Genomic DNA, 18,295 nt, shown 5'->3' with positions numbered 1-18,295 from the left:
ACAACTATCACAAAAAGGTTATAAAGGGATTCTCTAATGCAATTTTGCACACGAAATATTTGAATGAACAAGACCATGCATTCGAAAGTGAAATTTTCTTGATATTAAATGAAACTATTAACATCAGTGAAATGTCATAATCCTGAAGCGCAGCCAAAGGTAAACATATCTGCTGCTCTGATCAAATGAAATTGGATAAAAAATCAATCTCTAACATCCACTGCTCTGAACTATACTTTCAGATGTGAAAAAAATTCAACAAATGACAGTTTAAACTAAATAGAACATATCATGCTGCAGCCAAAAGAGACTTGGCAGGAGGTAACAAAGCAACAGCTCCTCGTTCAGTGTTTGAGTATTTTCTGTAGATCACCTTCAGCCTATGTTCTGCAGCCATAGAATGGCAGCTAACCAGTAGCTTAGCGCAGTCTCTGATTAAACAAATGATGGAAATGACACAACGTCAGTAAATTGTTATCCATCAGAGAAAAACTTTTGCAACATCAGATTGCTCAGGTATTGACTTACAATATTTGTGTCTCAGAGAATCCAGTATGGAACTTCAGAGTCTCGTCCCAAAGAGGGCTTTTATTCAAGGTGCATCTTGCAGCATAGACTGCTGAGGCAGCAATCATAGATGGACAGTAGATAATGGTTGCATAATTCATCATTGCTAGCTCTGCTAAGAAGTAGACCATATTCTCCATCTATTTTCAATGACAGAAGTTAGTTTAACTTGTCAGAATGTTCACATAAATAAATTATCAAAATAACCAAAATTGGAGTTGAGAAAATGCGCTTACATTAGAATCAGGAATTGAGGCCTTGACAAACCGTACAAGGAACACGTATGGTGTTGGGACTGTTAGGTACCATTCCAGTGCACCAAGAATGCGTTTTTCCATAACCAACACCTGCTCATGAGTGTAAGCTCTATCTGACATGCACACAAAGTCATTCACCTGCATTATTATACACAATTCATCAGATTAACTGGCCCAAAAAAAAATCTGTAAAGATTCATTATTCATACACAACAATTTACCTCAGGAGCCCAGATTTCCTCATACTTGGAAGCTATAAGCATGGCACTCATACCAACTAATTGGAGTTCCTTCCTCAGAATTGTCTGGACAGCAAGGTACCTGTCAACTATGTTGATTGTGAGGTACAGAGTCTCCGGATTGAGCTCAAACTTATGGTGCACTTCAATCAGCCAATCAATCAGAATTGCCCTCATTTTTTCATTTATCTCAGGTTGTGAATGCATGTAATCACCAATTCTGCTCTCATTCTGCATCACGAAAAAAGACAATCATTATTGGAAACAAGGTACAATAGGAAAACCAAGACCTTTATATCAAAGTTCTACAAAAAAGATCAGGATTTTATATGCCTCAGCAAGCTTGTAGAATTTGTAAATATCTTCAACATATTCAACAACTGCCAACTCGTTATTCACATCAGCAGCATCAATATCCACTGTAATTTCCTTCTGTTTTCTACTCAAGCCACAGGCAGCCTTGCTTCTAGCAGTAAGGGTTGAAGATAGAGTTGAGGCTGTCTTCTTTGAGGCCGCTTCACCAGTCTTTTTCTTGTTCTTTTCCTTCTTGACTTCTTCAGAAGATGAACTGATTTCAATTACAGCTTCAGGCTTAGGTTTGGCAACAGCTTTCTTCTGAGTTGGTTTCTTTGCTCTACCACCCTGTGGCAAGACTCCATCAGCAACAGGGGCCCCTCCTTCCACATTAACTGCCACACATTTCTACAATATCCACAAAGAAACTCAATCCAAACTGTTAGTAAAACTGCAATTCAATCTGTTCATAATATCCACAAAGAAAGTAAAAAAGATTAACTCAGAGATAATTAACCCAACCTTCTGGTTTTCAGCTGCTGCTGCCGCCTGTGCATTGGCTAACAATTGTGCACAGAAACTCCTGAGACAACAAAAATAGAAATCATCAAATACAAACTAAACATATTATGATAGTCAATGAAATCAGGAAAAAGTAAAAACAGTGCAAAGCGAAAAAAGCAATATAATCAATTAAAACAAAATAAAAATTTTGGCCGAAATAGAAAAGGAGGGATGGAGATGAACCTTGTAACAGGTCTGGAGATCTGAGGAAGCGGTTTGCCTTCAACAGGACGGACAGTCACCATATTTCCAATGTCTCCAAGTGCACGACGATTTTTTCCTTCTGCTGCCATCTTCTTCTCTTTGACACCTCCAGCAACTCCCTCAACTTCAAGAAAACAAAATGTCGATCAAATGTTCAAGGAACTCAGCAATTTTGATAAAGAATTCAGAATCTAATAAAAATATCTGTATCTGCTCACACAGATTTGTAAGATTCATCAGTCGAAAAAGAAACTAATGAATCAATTTGGGCCATAAAGAAAATCCGAAACCAAATATAAGTTGAACATTTAGTCTAGGATCATTCAAGAAAATCCCATGTTCCGGGTAAATTTAAGGAAAAACTTTTAAGCGCAGGAAAACCTCATGAATGATAAACAGATTATATATGTTTTCCCAGAATTTAGTTCGAAAGAACAAAAATCAAAAGTATTAGATCATCGATATCCAGTGTCAAGAACCCCCTTCTTTCGCAGAAGAAAAAAAAAATTAATAGAAGAGAAAGAAAAAAATACATTTCGTCATCAGGTTTTTTTATCAGTTACTATTGCATCAACACAAGGAGCAATAACGAAGAAAGTATAATCTTTCCAAGCTTAGCATTGAACTTGTACAGAAAATATATTAACATTAAAATCTTCAAACCAAAAGGAGCCAAAAAGCCCCCACGGAAACCATGACCTTCAAGAAATATCAGTCCGTACAAAAACAGACGAAAGAATCCAAAAACCATGAAATTAAAAGAACCCCATCATAATGTTCTTGTTGTTTTTATGAAATATCATGAAACAGATGAACAATCAATAGAAACCAAAAAAAGCCCATCTCTCAAAATTTAACCTTGAAGCCAAAAGAACAAGTCTTAATCAATAATACCTCTGTTTTGTTGTTGAACAACTTGTCTTGAAGCCATTAAAATGAAAAAAGCCTTTCTTCTTCTTCTCCTTCTTTCTTCTTCTCTCTGGAGATCCCTTCTCTCTGGAGATCTCTTCCCTTCTCTTTCTCTTTCTGTCTATGAGAATTGGGAAAGCGGAGAAGAGTTCTCTTTTTGAAGCTGAAGAAGAGGCGCTTTGTCTCCAACGGTCTTATTTTTGTGGAAATCTTGACCGTTGGATTAAGAGGCTGATCCAACGGCTGTCAATTGGGTTTCTAAATAGGCTACTGCGCTCTCTGTTGCCTCTTTTTAGCCGTTGCGCCTGTTCAAAGTTACCGTTTGTGGGGTTAATTTTATAATTATTATAAATGGTAAGTCGGTTATAGCATGATTCTCTACAGTCGCTTCCACCATAGCTTGATGGATTTCGAAAAAGAATAATGGTATTTCGCCACGTGGACAAAGAAATTTATTTCTTGACGGTTTTAACCCTCATTTTGTCGCTGCTGCAACTTGGAGACCAAAATGGTAAACTCCGGCGGTGTAGCGTGGGCAGTTTTGTTATTGCAAGAAAGGGGGAAAATTGTTACTTAAAACTTGGATTAATTGCAAGAAACCCCACTAAACTTTTGGTGGATTGCAGTTTACACTCTCCAACTTTTTGAGTAAGCACTTTACCTCCATTTTAATGTTCGTAGACCAAAATATCATCAAATATTTTGTTTGTTTCTTTTTCTTTTCCTTCTAAATTCTAATCTTTCTTTCTTTCTATTCATTCTTCACCAAAATTCTCCAATTATCATAGTTATTAAACCCGACCCGAAGAGGAACCCGGTAAAAGAAGTGAGTCAATGGATTACTGGTTCAACCAGTGGGTGAGTAATCCAACCGGTGAGTCATTAAATATGCTTAAATATTATATTTCATAATTATTAATATGGTTGAAACTATAATAAACTATGTCATAGTAAATACTCAATTAGTCCAATTTATTATAAAATCATTAATTCTTATAAGAATTAACAAAATATAATTTTAATTAGTAATCCACCAAATTTCAAGTATAAAATTTTATCTAAGTATAGTTATCTAGTTTATTTACGAATTTTAAGTGCAAAAAGTTATTAAGAATAATATTTGTCTTTAAAATGAATTGTGTAATATGCTATTTTTTAAATCCATTCATAACTTATAGAATTTGGGGAATAATAAAATTTTATTAAAAAATTCTAAACAAATTTTGTTTTGAAGAAATAAAATAAGAATAAAGGTCTAATATATATATAGAAGGGCAATACAGACACCATATGACTTGTTGGTTCAGTGGTTAGCGCGCTTCATTCTTGTGGTTGAGGTTCAACGTTCAATTCTCCATTGCAATATCTTCTAAATATTTTTAACACAACAATCGGGTTCTTACAAAATCGTCCGGTTCAACCGCACTGATTCGTTGACATGTCAACAGATTTCTTGCACAAATGATCCAATTAACAACTCAACTCGGTTTCATAGCCGGTTCACCAGGTTGACCAGTTGAACCGCCAGGTCGGGCCGAGTTCAATAACTATGCCAATTATACTCAATTTATATTAGGTGTTTGTATTGAATTTAATGTTTCTTTACTTATCTTTTATGTATCTTTCTTTTCTAATTTTTACAGTTTCTATATTTCATTCAAATAAACAAAATATTCAATTAGAAATTCCTTTGTGATATTTCAATCTAGATCTTTGTGTATGGTAAGACCGTAAACAGACTTGTTACTATTGATACAAACCAGGATGTATGGTATTTGAAGTCAACTAGGTTATAGTTTTTGCTATTTTAACATTTTTGGGTAGAACGTTAAAAGAATATTAGCTTGTGATAATTAAAAAAAGTCTAGCGATGCTTTAAGTATTCAGTGGGAGGTAAAGATGTCTAAATGAAGGGAGGAAAAAGAAAGAAAATAAAGAGCAATGAAGGACCAGAAAGAAAATAACTGCAATAATAAAATAAGTTGCAGGTAAAGAGTAAAATTCCTAGATCTCGAGAGTCCTTGTGGTTTTCCATTTGAAAATCCACGGGGAAAAATGCAAGACAACAAAAGTTCATCAGTTTTATTGCAATTAACCCATCTAAACTTCTTTCTGATATAGAAAAATTTCTATTTACATTATTTTCATCTTTCTTTGGGTTTTTTTTGGAGCTATTTTCTTGTGGGTTTTTTTTGGAGCTACTTTCTTGTAGGTTTTTTCACTTAGGCAACTAGTTTTATTTATCTGAAATTATAAAAGGAGTAAATTTGAGAAAAAGAAAAAGGGGACACCATTTTTTTCCTTTGTGAACGGGATACCATTTTAAGTTAAGTTTTTTTTTTAATTAAAGTCTAACTTTTGATATGATAAAACTTTAAAGTATCTGTAAAAAAAATTATTATTCCTTTAATTGAAAATGTGTAAAGTAAATGAAATTTGAACTCATTATGCAAATAAATATTCGGTTTGGAATTAAATTTGCTAAAAGCATTTTCCACTTTCTTCTATTTTAAGCTAATGTAAGAAGGACTAAAACTCTGATCTCCTATTGGTGTATAAGTTATGATCACATGCTTGATCCTATTACTTCTAATTGGTTCTTCGTTTTGAACCTCCAATAGATTCAACATATAGTTCTTTATTCTAAGTTTTAGTTGTGTGATTTGTTTTCATAGGCATCAATGCTAAAGTTGGACAAATGATATAATATATACAGTTAGCTTTTTCTGCGAGTTCTTCCTTTAATCCCTGCGCCCATACCCGGAGGTGGCACTGAAGAGATTTTAATTAATATATTTAAAAATTTACAAGACAGCATTGCTCATATTCTATTGTTCTGATCCATGTTTGCGAAGAATTTTTATATTCTTCCTTGATCTTGAAGGAGTAAATTGACATTTACCCCTTTTACATGAATGACACTATTACCCCTTTGGCGAAGGTCCTGTTTGGATTGATATTTTCTAGAGACAAATTATATATTTTTTAGTTAACTTTTTACCTCGTACACGTTAGATTCTAAAAAGTATTACAGTAATTTTTTTTGCCTAAGAGACTCCTGAAAATTTGCAATCGAAAGGACCTCATAGCCAACATATCATTGAATTTGATATTGATGTTAAAACTATGTAATTTCAGTTCAACTAGAGTTAAAAATAAAATAAATTAAAATGTCAAAACATTGGTAGAGCAAGTCAAATAACAATGCTTGGCATAAATTTTATTTTGGATAATTATGAAACAGAATAGATTTTGATATCAACAGAAAATGTCCATAGCAAATAAGGAATAAATTAGTGGAGCAGGTTTTGGATTATATCAATTATTTTCGGATTTCTTATTTAAGGGGAGCAAATTGAAACTATTTATTATTGATACTAGAAAACTGTAAGACAAATTGCTATCCAAATTGATTTTAAAATGTCTTTATAATGTAAACAAAATCATATTTGAGAAAATATTGCTATCCATATATATTGATTACAGGCAGAAATCTGCACAAGCATAAAAGTAACCGATGTGTAAAAATTATTTAGACACATGATTTTTTTGTTGTTTCCTAGGTGATAGGTAACAAGTCTTTTATCAAAAAAGAAAAATATAATTTCTCAGATTATTTCAAACTTTTATAAAATACTTCTTCTTTTTTTTTTTTTATCAAAAACCCTCTTCAAGAATCAGATTGACAGTCATTTTACTAGATTCGCCATATCTAGAAAATAGAAATTAAAAGAAAATTAACATTTGTGGTTGAGGGCAAAAAATCGTGAATTTTGCGACTCTTGAATAAAGTCGCCATAATAGGCCTTCAGCCCTCCCTACCACACACAGAAAGGTCAAAAAAAAAAAAAAAAAAGAGACCATTCCTATAGAAGGCAATGAGCTGAAATAAACCATTGATGATTAGTAGATTTTGTTACAACCAATGATTAGGCTAACAAAAACCTTGCCTAGAGTGGATGTAACTAATTAGTGGAATCAATACAAACAAACAAGAAAATGGAGATAATCACACTTGAAAGCCTCATGCTACTCACATTAGTGGAAAAATTAGAAATTGGTTAAACTTTACACTAAAGCATCATCATCTGGTCCAGCAAGCATGACCTGCCATTCAGAATTATCACTTTAGTATCTATGAAGCTATAGACATGACAGAAACCAAATCTTGATTTGGCATTTACTCAGTTTCTTGAAGCCATAGACATTGACAGAAACCAAATCCTGCCATTCAGAATTATCACTTTAGTATCTATGAAGCTATAGACATGACAGAAACCAAATCTTCATTTGGCATTAACTCAGTTTCTTGGTTTTGGCATTTTTCTTTACATTAATGGACAAAGAGCTGAATCAAGCACTACAAAGAGTCAAGACTCAAGACATGTTGAAAGAAGACTGATTTACTCTCCCAGAGTAATATGCAAAAGGTTCTGATTTGTGAAGCATCTAGTGTTCTTGGTATGTTGGCAACTGGGAAAGATGTGATTGATCTATTTGGTACTGATGTGCATAACACATTAGAACGATCTGGGATGCAGACATCAGCTAGAGTACTAGTGACAGGTAGTGCTGACTACCTTGGTCCTCAACTCTCCATGCAAACTGTTAGAGAATTCACAGGCTCTGAGAATATGACACTAATTGTAGAAAAGCATTACTTGTATGATTTGGATCATTTGAATCTCATGAAAGATACGCTTATTGTAATTTGAATGGCAACGAGTGACTGCTTCTTATACCTTTCTATAGAGTCACAATAAATTTCATAAAGATTCGACTCCACAATGGATGATTAAGTATACACAGAAACTAATTCCTAGAAAGTTACATCTCTGAAGAGTCGAAACTCGTTAAAGGTCAAATCTGTTCCCATTCAGTGTGTGCAATATAGTACTTGGAAAAGGAGCAAAGCAAACACACTCGTGCGTTTAAGAAGTATTATGTGTAATAAGAGAGAGAGAGAGAGGGGGGGGGAACAGATTGAAACCAAAATCGAGTCAATGGGTGCTAAACTTTTGTGGACTAGACAAAGGGATTGATCGTTAAGAGCTAGTAGCTAAAGAAAAACCGTGAAGAGAGGATAAAGCTACTTACATTGGAATCAAGGGCATATTTCCTGGCAAGCATCAGGGCTCCATTTCTTTCTCTTTCAGATTCAAACACTAGAACAAAGGTTTGTCCTTTCCTTGGTTGCCAATACAAGGACTTGGCTGCAGAATTCCCTCCTCCTCTAAATCCGCATAGCTGAATCAGAAAAAGAAAAAAAGATATTATTCATTGCTCGGTTCTTTTAGCTTGTAGATTAACCAAGCGATGAATTGCTGGAGAGAAATTATACCTGAGAACCAAGAAAAGAAAAAGATTTTCATATATTATACTTCAGAAAGTAGACAGTGGGAAACAATGTCTAATTACTCAATAATTGGTAGAATAATACAATACTCAAGGGAATCTTTCCTGTAGCATCAAGCACAGAGCTCTCTGTATTGCAGTTTCCCTCAATAATGCATACGCGAGAGAGAGAGAGAGAGAGAGAGAGAGAGAGAAGTTGTATCTTAAATTGACATCTAAGAATTTTGTGAAGTAAAGCATGTTTCAGTAGGGAAATTTCAGCATGTTTGTCAGGATATCATCTAATACTGTGTTAGACAATTTTCTTGTTGCTTTGTAGGCCAAAACTGGATCATCTGTGTCTCTGAAATGAACATCTAGAATTGGTAGGATCTGACACCTCAGACCCCATAATGAGATTGACAAATGATACGTAAAAAACAACGCTACACATAATATAAAACAAACCAGTCAAGTTGCAATGAATTTCAATCCATAAGGAAGATCTGACTGCTGAAAGAAGAAAACAGAACTCATATCCTAATCCTTGGAAAATAAAAGTCCGAAAACACCATCTAACTACAATCCAAGTTGCACTCGAGCATATAGGAGAACTAAACAAGGCTATCAGAGAAAAAGTAGGAACTGAGTCGAAATTGCAGTCAAAGGACAAGCTATAACGGAATATCATGTACAAAATATAGGAGGCCTGCTGGCTAATTTGTTCCATGTTTCCATCCTATTTACTTTTAGAAGAATGTGAGCATTGCCCCTGTTTAGTACCTGCATCGACCCAGAATAAGAATCTCTAGCCTTCGTAATCCATCCTCTACAAAGCTTCATCCTCATTTTTCCAATATGAAATGCATGTGTTGAATGCGAGGAATAGTTCCTTCCATTCATTTGAGAGACAACAACCTGCAAAAAAAATTGATCTGACTAAGATCTGGACTGAATAAGAGCCATAACAAATAAAATAATAAGGTTTCATGTCCACAATGGACAAATTGAACTAATATCTGGATATCCAGAACGGAAAAATTGATTATTGAAAATTTCAATAAACAAACAGGTCTTGAAATGAAGAACAGTCAATCTAATAGTTAGCAGTTGATGAACAAATTTTGAGTTCTAAATGTTGTATAGAAGGTATTTCTCGTGTAAATATTTTTTGGTGTGACCAAGCCATGAAAAATCCTGCACAACAATGGTGATATCCAACCCCACCAGATATACTTTCTTCAGTGTGCATGACTACCTAAGCCACTGCAGGTATCTGACTAAGCTTTAAAACAAGTGATAAAGGCCACATGACTTAAATTGATTAAGTTGGAATATGACTGTAAGTTAAATATTGCCACTCAGCTAACCGTAAGTTACAGCAAATTCCTATTTTGAAATAGGTGGTACAAGTATGGTCGAATGGGTTCTGCTGGTAAAAACTTCAGCAGCAGGTATTACAGGAAACACAGTACAAATTCAACGATGAGATGTGTAGGAATCAATTGGAAAATACACTAGAATGGAAGCTCGTGGGGCAGCTTTTTTGCCAGTCATGGTAAGCAAAAACACATCCCAGATTATAAATGATTAAATATGGATTTGTTTCCATCTAACTCAGTAGCTGTTCAAAATCCCATGGATTTGCTAATGAGACAGAGTGAAGTTGAACATGAAAAATCACTGTGCATGTAAACTACAGACGTGAATCAAGACTAATTATGAAATGAATAACAATTTTGTAATTCTACATAGTTGCTAGGAGAATGGTATAGATGTTGATTGAAACACATTTTCAAAATTGGAGAACTCTTTCTTCCACCTGCTCCAAAATGCAGGTCCAAGACTCTATATTTGTAGAAATGCATAATGGGTGATGAATAATACCACCTATTAATGAATTACAGAAGTATTCTTCTCAGTGGATATCCCAATAGTATATTGGTTCTTGTGATTACTTTATGATCTTTTATAAAGACTGAAAAGATCCAATTTCAGTGTAACAGCATGTGATGTATGGATTGTAAAGAAATATACCTAGTAGAAAACCCGCAATGACTAGTGCATTAGAAAGCTATTCCACACCTAAACTAAAAAGTAAGTTGCCAAAAGGTAGAAAGCGTGGGTAAAGCATTACACTGTCCACAGAGTTTAATGCTATGCAGCAATAAAAGTCATTTATTAGCCGAAAGTCAAATGAGAAATAATGGGGACATACATGAAATTCAGAGTTTGACTTCCGCAAAAGTGTCTCAACATAATTCTCCAGTCCAGCAGCTGTAGGACAGTGCTTAGTAAGACTTTGCATTTAAAAATGAAATGATCACTGGGATTAAAAATAAAAATAAAAAACATAGAGAGCTAATTATTGCAAACAACTGGAAAATGAGAAGCACAGATAGGGAACAGAATTTTCGAGTCTATAAATGGTTAGGAGAAATGATTGACATCTGATCCACAGCATACAAACCAGGATCAATAGGACCAGCAGTTGTCACGGAAACTGTCTGGCCATTTGAAGTTATATCCACTTGCAAAACTCTTCCAATATCAATTGGCTCTGGAGCATATACAGATTTGTTGGCACCTGGTAGCAATTAACAAACTTGTCAAGACTATAAGCGACAACAATGAATCATTAGAACATTTTAAGTAGCAGAATTTTTAGTTTTCATTTATTAGGAGCTAATCATTAAACCAATAACCTAGTCTACAGGACAAACAAATAGGTTTTCCAGTATCTCTCAAATGGAAAAGAGATGCATAAAGAAAAGCATCTTTCAAGAATAAAACATGGAGAAAGAAGACTAGGAAGTATATAACTAAAGAGCATGAAAGGAAACAAAAGCAATGCACTAAAAATATAAAACAGGATGCAACATTAAGATGAGGAGCTTCCATGAAGGAGAAAAAAATCCATCACAAACATCTAAAATGAGATGGTTCAACCACTGCTCAGGATGTAACCAGATGCATTTCAACTGGCATGCACAAAACCAGTATTTGAGAGTAACATACTAAGAAAGATTACTACCTAAGATGGGTTCTCTTCTGCTGCACTCAGATGATAAACGATACCATTGGATTGAACATTTTGTAAGCTCAGTAGCTTCATTTGAGCAGGGTTGAACTCGTAATATTGAACCTAAAGTTTCAGATCCACTTATCTCGTATGGCAGGAATTTATTTTCCTCAGCTCTCTTGTTCATTAGCAGCTGCAAATTATGAGGACATAAGTCTCTTACAGCTATTTTATCATTTAAGAGCAAACAAATTTCTGATTTCAGTGGGAGGAGTCAGAGGGCAGCAAAAGCAAAGAAAAGCATTTGGACAACACAGAATAGTCTCATTCTTGAGCTTCCCACTTTAGATTTTCATGTTCAATATGGTTATAGTAGGTAGTGGTTGAACTGTCTTTTTTTTTCATTCAACAAAAATTCACAATAGAAATATAGCTGTTGAGATATCCTTTCTGAGCCAGATGAACTTGAACAAGAGGAATTGATAGTTGACTACACAGCCCGAAACATCTCATGATGGGATGCCATTAAATGTGATAAATATCTAAAAACCCATTCTTCCTGAGGCATTTTCATCACAGTGTGCCTGGACAATAGACTATAACATTATATAAGCTGATGAGTGGCTTGAATTACCGAACATGAGCTGAAATTGGACCAAGCAAAATAGAGTAAAGAGGAACAGAATAGGTACTTATGGGTGAAACAGAAGTTGGAACAGGATATATCCAGCAAATAAGTGGCTCCAATGATAAGTTGTGGAAACTAGTTCCAGTCAGCTTAACAAGTAGAAGTATAATTAGATATCTCCTGAGTTTGCCTTCAAACAATGAAAATTTTCATAACATTTCATGGGACAAGCATATGGTGACACAACTCATAAGAAAATTGAATGAAGAGAATTGCAGTTCAATTTGTACGAGAAAAAAGCATAAAAGAAGCCAGAAATTCTAGTTGACCTCTTTTTGAAGGTTAAATGAAATTGAGGACTTCTCTCTGATTTCAATTCTTAGTGCTCGGACTTCATATTCCATGTCCATCACCTACAAAATTGATAGAACATAATTGCTATTTATAGATAATTTAGCTTCAGAAGAGGAAACTTTCCAACATTTCAAACTTAGAAACAAAAAATATGATAAAGAGCATAATCTAAGAAACAACGAATAAAGATAAATTAAGCACATCATGAATAGAGTTACTTTGCCTAGTTGATCATCACCTGAAGCACAGCCATCTATACACAAGAATTCGCTGTCATATTATGTTGACAAAATCAGTAATATCAGCTGGAAACTAAGACCTATGGTTAAAGTCCATAAAACAACTCTCACAAATCAGGTTAGCCGATGGGACAGGATTCACAGCTCACCTTTTGCAGTTAAGTAGGCCTTGTTTAGCTTGCCTCCCTCATTGAAAGAGCAAGGAAATGGCTACCTAGGCTTCGAAGCTGCAACTAAAGCTGCCCTAAAGAAGCATATTTATGGACCAATATTAAGCTAGATCTCAAATTATTTTGCTCCAAAAACTCATTCTGTTCTTCCATCAGATATAGATGAGATATTTACATAAGTCCAAAATACATTATTGTGCTTACTGCATACAAACAGCTACTCCCTCGCTACTGAGGTGAGATTAAGGTTGTCACTTCAGCAGGTGGGCACAATGTCTTAGGCATTCAGAAATTCTTTTCACTTTGTATCTTTATCTCACTTCACTATTGTGTTTAAAAATTGGGTCAAGTTTGAATTGCTAAGCTACTTACTAAGGGCAAGGTTGGAAAGTTGATAAACTTTGACATTCTCAGAAAGTAAGATTTCAATGGGACACCAAAAATAGCTAGTCTCACAACATTAATGGGACTTCGGGACTATTTTCTTTTAATGACTTGAGCAGCTAACTATTATATCATAGAAATATGCTGCAACCAAACTTGTCAATCTTGAAGGAGAACAGGTAGCTCAAAGAATAAAATGCATGAAAAATCAGATGTATAATTAAAAAAATGCCACAAGACCATGTAGAAAAGCATATCAGAACAAAATAGTAACAAACCTTGCTCGGCTGGTGCTTTAGTTTAATTCTTCTAGCTTCTTGGACCTCCTCCATCAGTTCCTCCATTTCCTAACAGCCAAACAAAATTGTAAGTTCTTGTACAATTGACATTGAAAGAATAATTTTGGCTCTTCATGGCTAGGAATTAAAAATCTGAATGCATATTACCAATTATGTTACTATGATTTGGCAATAAGCAAGATTATCACCTTAAAAGAAACATTAACCCGTACAATTACTTCAACACAACTGTTAATTTCAAAGTAAATGTGGTGATCCAGGAGGGCTGAAAATACATAATTCTGGTGTATTGCACCTAATTAACCTTCTGTCATGCTAGTGAAAAGAAAACTAGGAAAAAAATGGTCCTTACAGTTCCTATAACACTATGAATGAGATTGACTGGTTTGGACCTTTTTTGTGAAAGTAGGTAAGAGTAGAAAATTTCCAAACTCACAGACATTAGGTAGCAAAAAGATATCTTGATCATCAGCCTCGATATTGACATGATTTCTTTGTAAAACTCATAAAATGTTAATAGATATCCTGTGGTATAGGCTGCAAAATAATTGACTTAGTCTAAACTTGGACAGATTTCTAAAACAACAAGCCCATTTTCTGTAGATCTGAAGAATTATGTAATAACAAAAATATTATGACTCCAATGTTTCATAGTGGAAAATCCAAAGATAATCCATCTTTGGACCATGGATCAGTAGGTCAAAGTAAACAGAAGAAGATACAAAGTGAAACAGCATATTCAAGTAAAAGCAGTAGCCACGTTGTAGATAGTTAATTCTTTTGTAATCCTAAACTTGATTATTCTTTTTAAATTCAATTAAAACACAGCAAAATGATAAAGATGCCTGAAGTACCTGTTTCCCAGAAGTTTGGCAAGTACGCTCTTGTTCCTCAAGGGCCTCTCCAATTCTTTGGACAACTGCCCTAGCACTCTCAATTTCAGCACATGCAAAAGATCTTTCTTGATTAACCAACTTTTTAGCATCTTCTGAAGCCTGAAATAAAGAAACAAGGTCTAATATTTTACAGCAAATGCAGGACAGACCAAAAAAGAACAGAAAAGGAGCATTGATTGAGACAATGTTGACATGCAAAAATGAAAATAAAACATCCAGATGTTAAGATCATAGTAAGTAAAATTTAAATAACAGGCCGAAAGGACCCTCTCATAATTACGAGAGTATCAAATATGTCACAAAAGTACCAAGAAAAGGGATTCACCAACAAAATAGCTAGAATACATAATTGATCTTGATTAAATATAGCTTGCAGCAATATATTTTTGTACATTGACACTGATTACCATACCTGTTTGAGAAAGTTTAGTAACTTTTTCACTTCAAATTTCTCCTGTATTAACTCCCCTTCCTTTTGTGTTAACTTAACTGCCAAAGCTTCCACCTGCAAAAGTTGAAAACCGATAATAGGCATCTGTTTTATGATTTTTTTTATTGCACTGATTTTCTTTGCATATGTGACACAACTGACAGAAACACTTCGAGTCAAGCTAAGTTTCTAACAAGAAAACATTTATATTTTCAATTAGTAAAATACTGACAATCGAAATTGCTTTTTCCACGTCTTCCTTGTTTCGACCAACCATTCTGCCTTTCAAAAATTCCAATGCATCCCTAAGCTTCTTCAGAAGAACATGTCCCTCTAACGAAGCGACTTCTCGAAGTTTAGCCTGGTTCCACAAAAAGGTTAGAACATGTATCAACTGAAAGAATGTTTCTCATCAGATGCATAGGTTCTTTCCAGGAGTAAGGAGCTGAGACAAAAAATCAACTAGGGAAAAATTGGTGGTTTATCTATAATTACATCATGTAATTAAGTCTTTAATCTTTATCCTTTTGTTTTTCATGTTTGTGAAGAAGAAGCAATCATATGACTTTTTCTGCATCTCATATTCCCATTGGAATGAACAAAGCAGGAGAAAGCAATTCAAATTCTAAAAGGAAAAATTTACAACCTCATTGGACAACTTAGCAGCGGCAGACAAATTCTTGTCAAATTTGCTAGCCAGGTCTCTTACAGACAGACGCTTGTGCTGCTCTGTTAGCTCTGTAGTTTCTTGCAAGATAACCTCCTTCAAGGGTGGGCCTTTGGCATTCTCCTCTATCTCCTCCAAAACTTGATTATCAGGGCCTAATTTGTATTTGGGAAATTGATCACAAGCAAAGCTCACATCAGCTGACAGTGACCGAATTGTCTGCATTTCCACTTCGCCTCCAAATTCTGGACTTATCCTCGTCATTTTTCCAGTGTCCTGTTCCGGACAAGCATAACACAAATCAATTTCATCAAAAAGGAAGCTGAAGAGAACAAAGATAAGGAAAATTAGATAGTGAGTAGGCTAAATTTACATAAACAACAAACAGTAAATAACAAGGCAATTGCCTTTTCATCTTTACGTCAATTTTATGATAAATTAAAAACTGAGTCACAGAGATGTACATATATTCTCTATTTACTACCAAACCCTCATCCTTGTTTACCAAATGTTAGAGCAGAATTTGAGAAATCACTGATCACTGAACAACAGTCAACCAATTTAACCAATTTAACCATCTGAGGACCCAGATAAGAAACAGGAAAAAAGGAATAATCTTAGTGATGCATGTTAATTCCTACTAAATTTTAAGAGAGGACAACCAAACCTATGAATTTGAAGGACTTCACACAGAAGATAACAAAAAGTTCGAAGGATAAAACAATTCTTTGAAAAAAATATAGAAAAAAAGTAAAGGTAAAGGAAAAAAAAAGAACAACACCTTCTAACTCCCCTAAGTAAAACCATCACAAGGGGAAAAAAGAATAAAGAAAGGGAACATGAAAGTACATAGTACTTGTTAAAGAATAATAATTGGCATAAAAAAAGAAATACTTTTCTCCAACACTCTCAAGGAAATGCTAACTTGTAGTAGCAATTTTACCTTTTCTATTCTGCATTTCCAAGCATAGACTCACAAACTAATTCTAGTATTGATCAGCAAAATTTTTATGGATGACAAAGATACCAGAATAGACACATGTAAACAGAGAGACTTTCTGTGAAGAATTGAGACTCTGTGAAGCAAGCATAAGTCAAAACCACAATTGAGGAAAGAAGATCCCATGCTTCATAACTCAAGCAAGAAAACCAAAAAATAAATAAATAAATAAATAAATTCCAAAAATAACTTAAATTGAACCAAATGTAGAATTTCAAGCAGGCCCTCCAAAGAATTGAGGGAAAAATGCATAAAGAAAAACAGAGAAATGCTTGACAGCCCACCAGTCCTGATGAATTTCTCCACCAAACAAACCAAAAAAAAAAAAAAAATCACATCCCAGATGAAATTCAGCCAAGAAAAATGGGTAGAGAAGTGGAAGAGTGGTACTTACAAGTCAAACTTGGACAATGCAGAGAGAATATTGGTCTCAGAAATGGCACATGTTAGTTTATTCTTCAATGCAGAGTTAGCAGCCTGAGTTCTCTGTGGGAGAGAGAAAGAGAGAGAGAAAGAAAGAAAGAGAAAGACAGAGAGAAAGAAGGGATGATGGAAACAAGTGAGAAGGGGTGAGCAGAAGAAGAAGAAGAATCAGAGATGCGATATCTGTCTGCTTTTTGAAAAGCAAAAACTACTAGCAAAGTGAAAAGGAAAAGCTTCTCACTTGGATGATGGCCTTACTGGCCTGACTGACTTCTTACCAGACCAAACTAATCTCTCTCATGTTTGTTTCCCAGTCCCATTTTTTGCCCTTTTCATTTTTCTTGTATCCATTTCTTCATGTAAACATATGGGACATGTAGACAAGAATGATGTTTTACATTTGACCTTCTTGGAAGTGCATTTAGCAATTATCAAACAAAAAAAAAAAAAAGGAGGTGCATTTAGCAAGTCCCAAAATAAAAAGCTTTATAGTAAACGTAAATTAGGCCCATGGTAAGTAACCTCGCACGGGCCTGGTTTGAAAAAGATTTTCTATAAAAAAAATCTCTACATTTCCGTGAATACATATTTTAATCACTTTTTACTTTATATATATATATATACATATATGTAGATATATATATCAAATCACTACAATATATTTTTTATAAAAACTTTAATAAAATTACAATCTAGACCTTGTTGGTAGATAATAAATATAGAGTACTAAACATTAAACATGCATTTGTCAACGATCTCTTTTGCTTTGTTCTTCAGAAAAATAATTAGTAGAAATCATGTATTTACTTTAGCAGTGAATACATATAATAAGTAAATAAAAAAATGTGCATTTGGACAAGTTGTTGTTGGGAAAATATATTTATGTTATGAATTAAACACATTTTTTAACATATTTTTTAACTAATTTTTTTGGTCTAATATACATTGCATCACAAAAAACTCTACGTTGAATAATAGAATTTGTTATGTATAATCCATAATTCAAACTCAGATCGTAATTGTCTACAATCAATATGACTTGTGGTGAAGCTTTTTCTCAAACCAAGTTTAAGATTTCATTTTTTTCATTGTTAATCTAGAAATTTATGAAGCTACAAATATAGCATTGATCGTATTAATTATCTTCGTTCTTTGAGATACCCTTATTCAAAACATGCACATAAATCCATCTTCAATATAAATGAGAAATTCGATGTACTTAAAAGGTTCTATTCGGACATATTAAAGTAAAAGTGCACCTATTAAAAATGACTCTAAATTACAACATTCTTAAACAATAGGCATAAACATGATAATCTCTAAAATCAAGAAAGTGAATTATTTATTAGTTTGTTTATATCATTTAAGTCACATGTCTTTCAGTACAAAATGTTACTTAAATAATTGATTTCATC

At 34.1% G+C, this 18,295-nt stretch overlaps 2 protein-coding genes across 3 annotated transcripts; both read right to left on the bottom strand.

Moving 5' to 3' along the window:
- Positions 1-76: 76 nt before the first annotated feature.
- Positions 77-3,253, bottom strand: LOC113691847 (G2/mitotic-specific cyclin S13-7-like). Its single transcript, XM_027210171.2, has 8 exons — positions 3,020-3,253; positions 2,105-2,249; positions 1,880-1,940; positions 1,397-1,765; positions 1,046-1,294; positions 804-962; positions 529-707; positions 77-431 (listed from the first exon to the last, which is right to left on the bottom strand). Exons 1-8 carry the CDS (start codon positions 3,054-3,056, stop codon positions 290-292), a joined length of 1,341 nt encoding a protein of 446 aa, XP_027065972.1. The 5' UTR covers positions 3,057-3,253; the 3' UTR covers positions 77-289.
- Positions 3,254-6,903: 3,650 nt separating this feature from the next.
- On the bottom strand, positions 6,904-17,222 carry LOC113693617 (stomatal closure-related actin-binding protein 3). Of its 2 annotated transcripts, XM_072053306.1 has the most exons (14): positions 17,122-17,222; positions 16,852-16,943; positions 15,437-15,733; positions 15,023-15,151; positions 14,773-14,865; positions 14,319-14,459; positions 13,444-13,512; positions 12,348-12,431; positions 11,403-11,583; positions 10,839-10,955; positions 10,587-10,645; positions 9,152-9,286; positions 8,132-8,281; positions 6,904-7,141 (listed from the first exon to the last, which is right to left on the bottom strand). In XM_072053306.1, exons 3-14 carry the CDS (start codon positions 15,719-15,721, stop codon positions 7,103-7,105), a joined length of 1,482 nt encoding a protein of 493 aa, XP_071909407.1. In that variant the 5' UTR covers positions 15,722-15,733; positions 16,852-16,943; positions 17,122-17,222; the 3' UTR covers positions 6,904-7,102. The 2 variants fall into 2 exon arrangements, with proteins under 2 accessions (XP_071909407.1, XP_027067971.1); XM_027212170.2 differs by lacking the exon at positions 17,122-17,222 and having other exon boundaries at positions 16,852-17,097.
- Between the last annotated feature and the right edge of the window lie 1,073 nt (positions 17,223-18,295).

Source organism: Coffea arabica, chromosome 6c (genome assembly GCF_036785885.1).
Source record: "Coffea arabica cultivar ET-39 chromosome 6c, Coffea Arabica ET-39 HiFi, whole genome shotgun sequence".
Lineage (NCBI taxonomy): Eukaryota > Viridiplantae > Streptophyta > Magnoliopsida > Gentianales > Rubiaceae > Coffea > Coffea arabica.
Note: the sequence above shows the minus strand (reverse complement) of the source record. Positions and strands in the feature narration are given on the sequence as shown.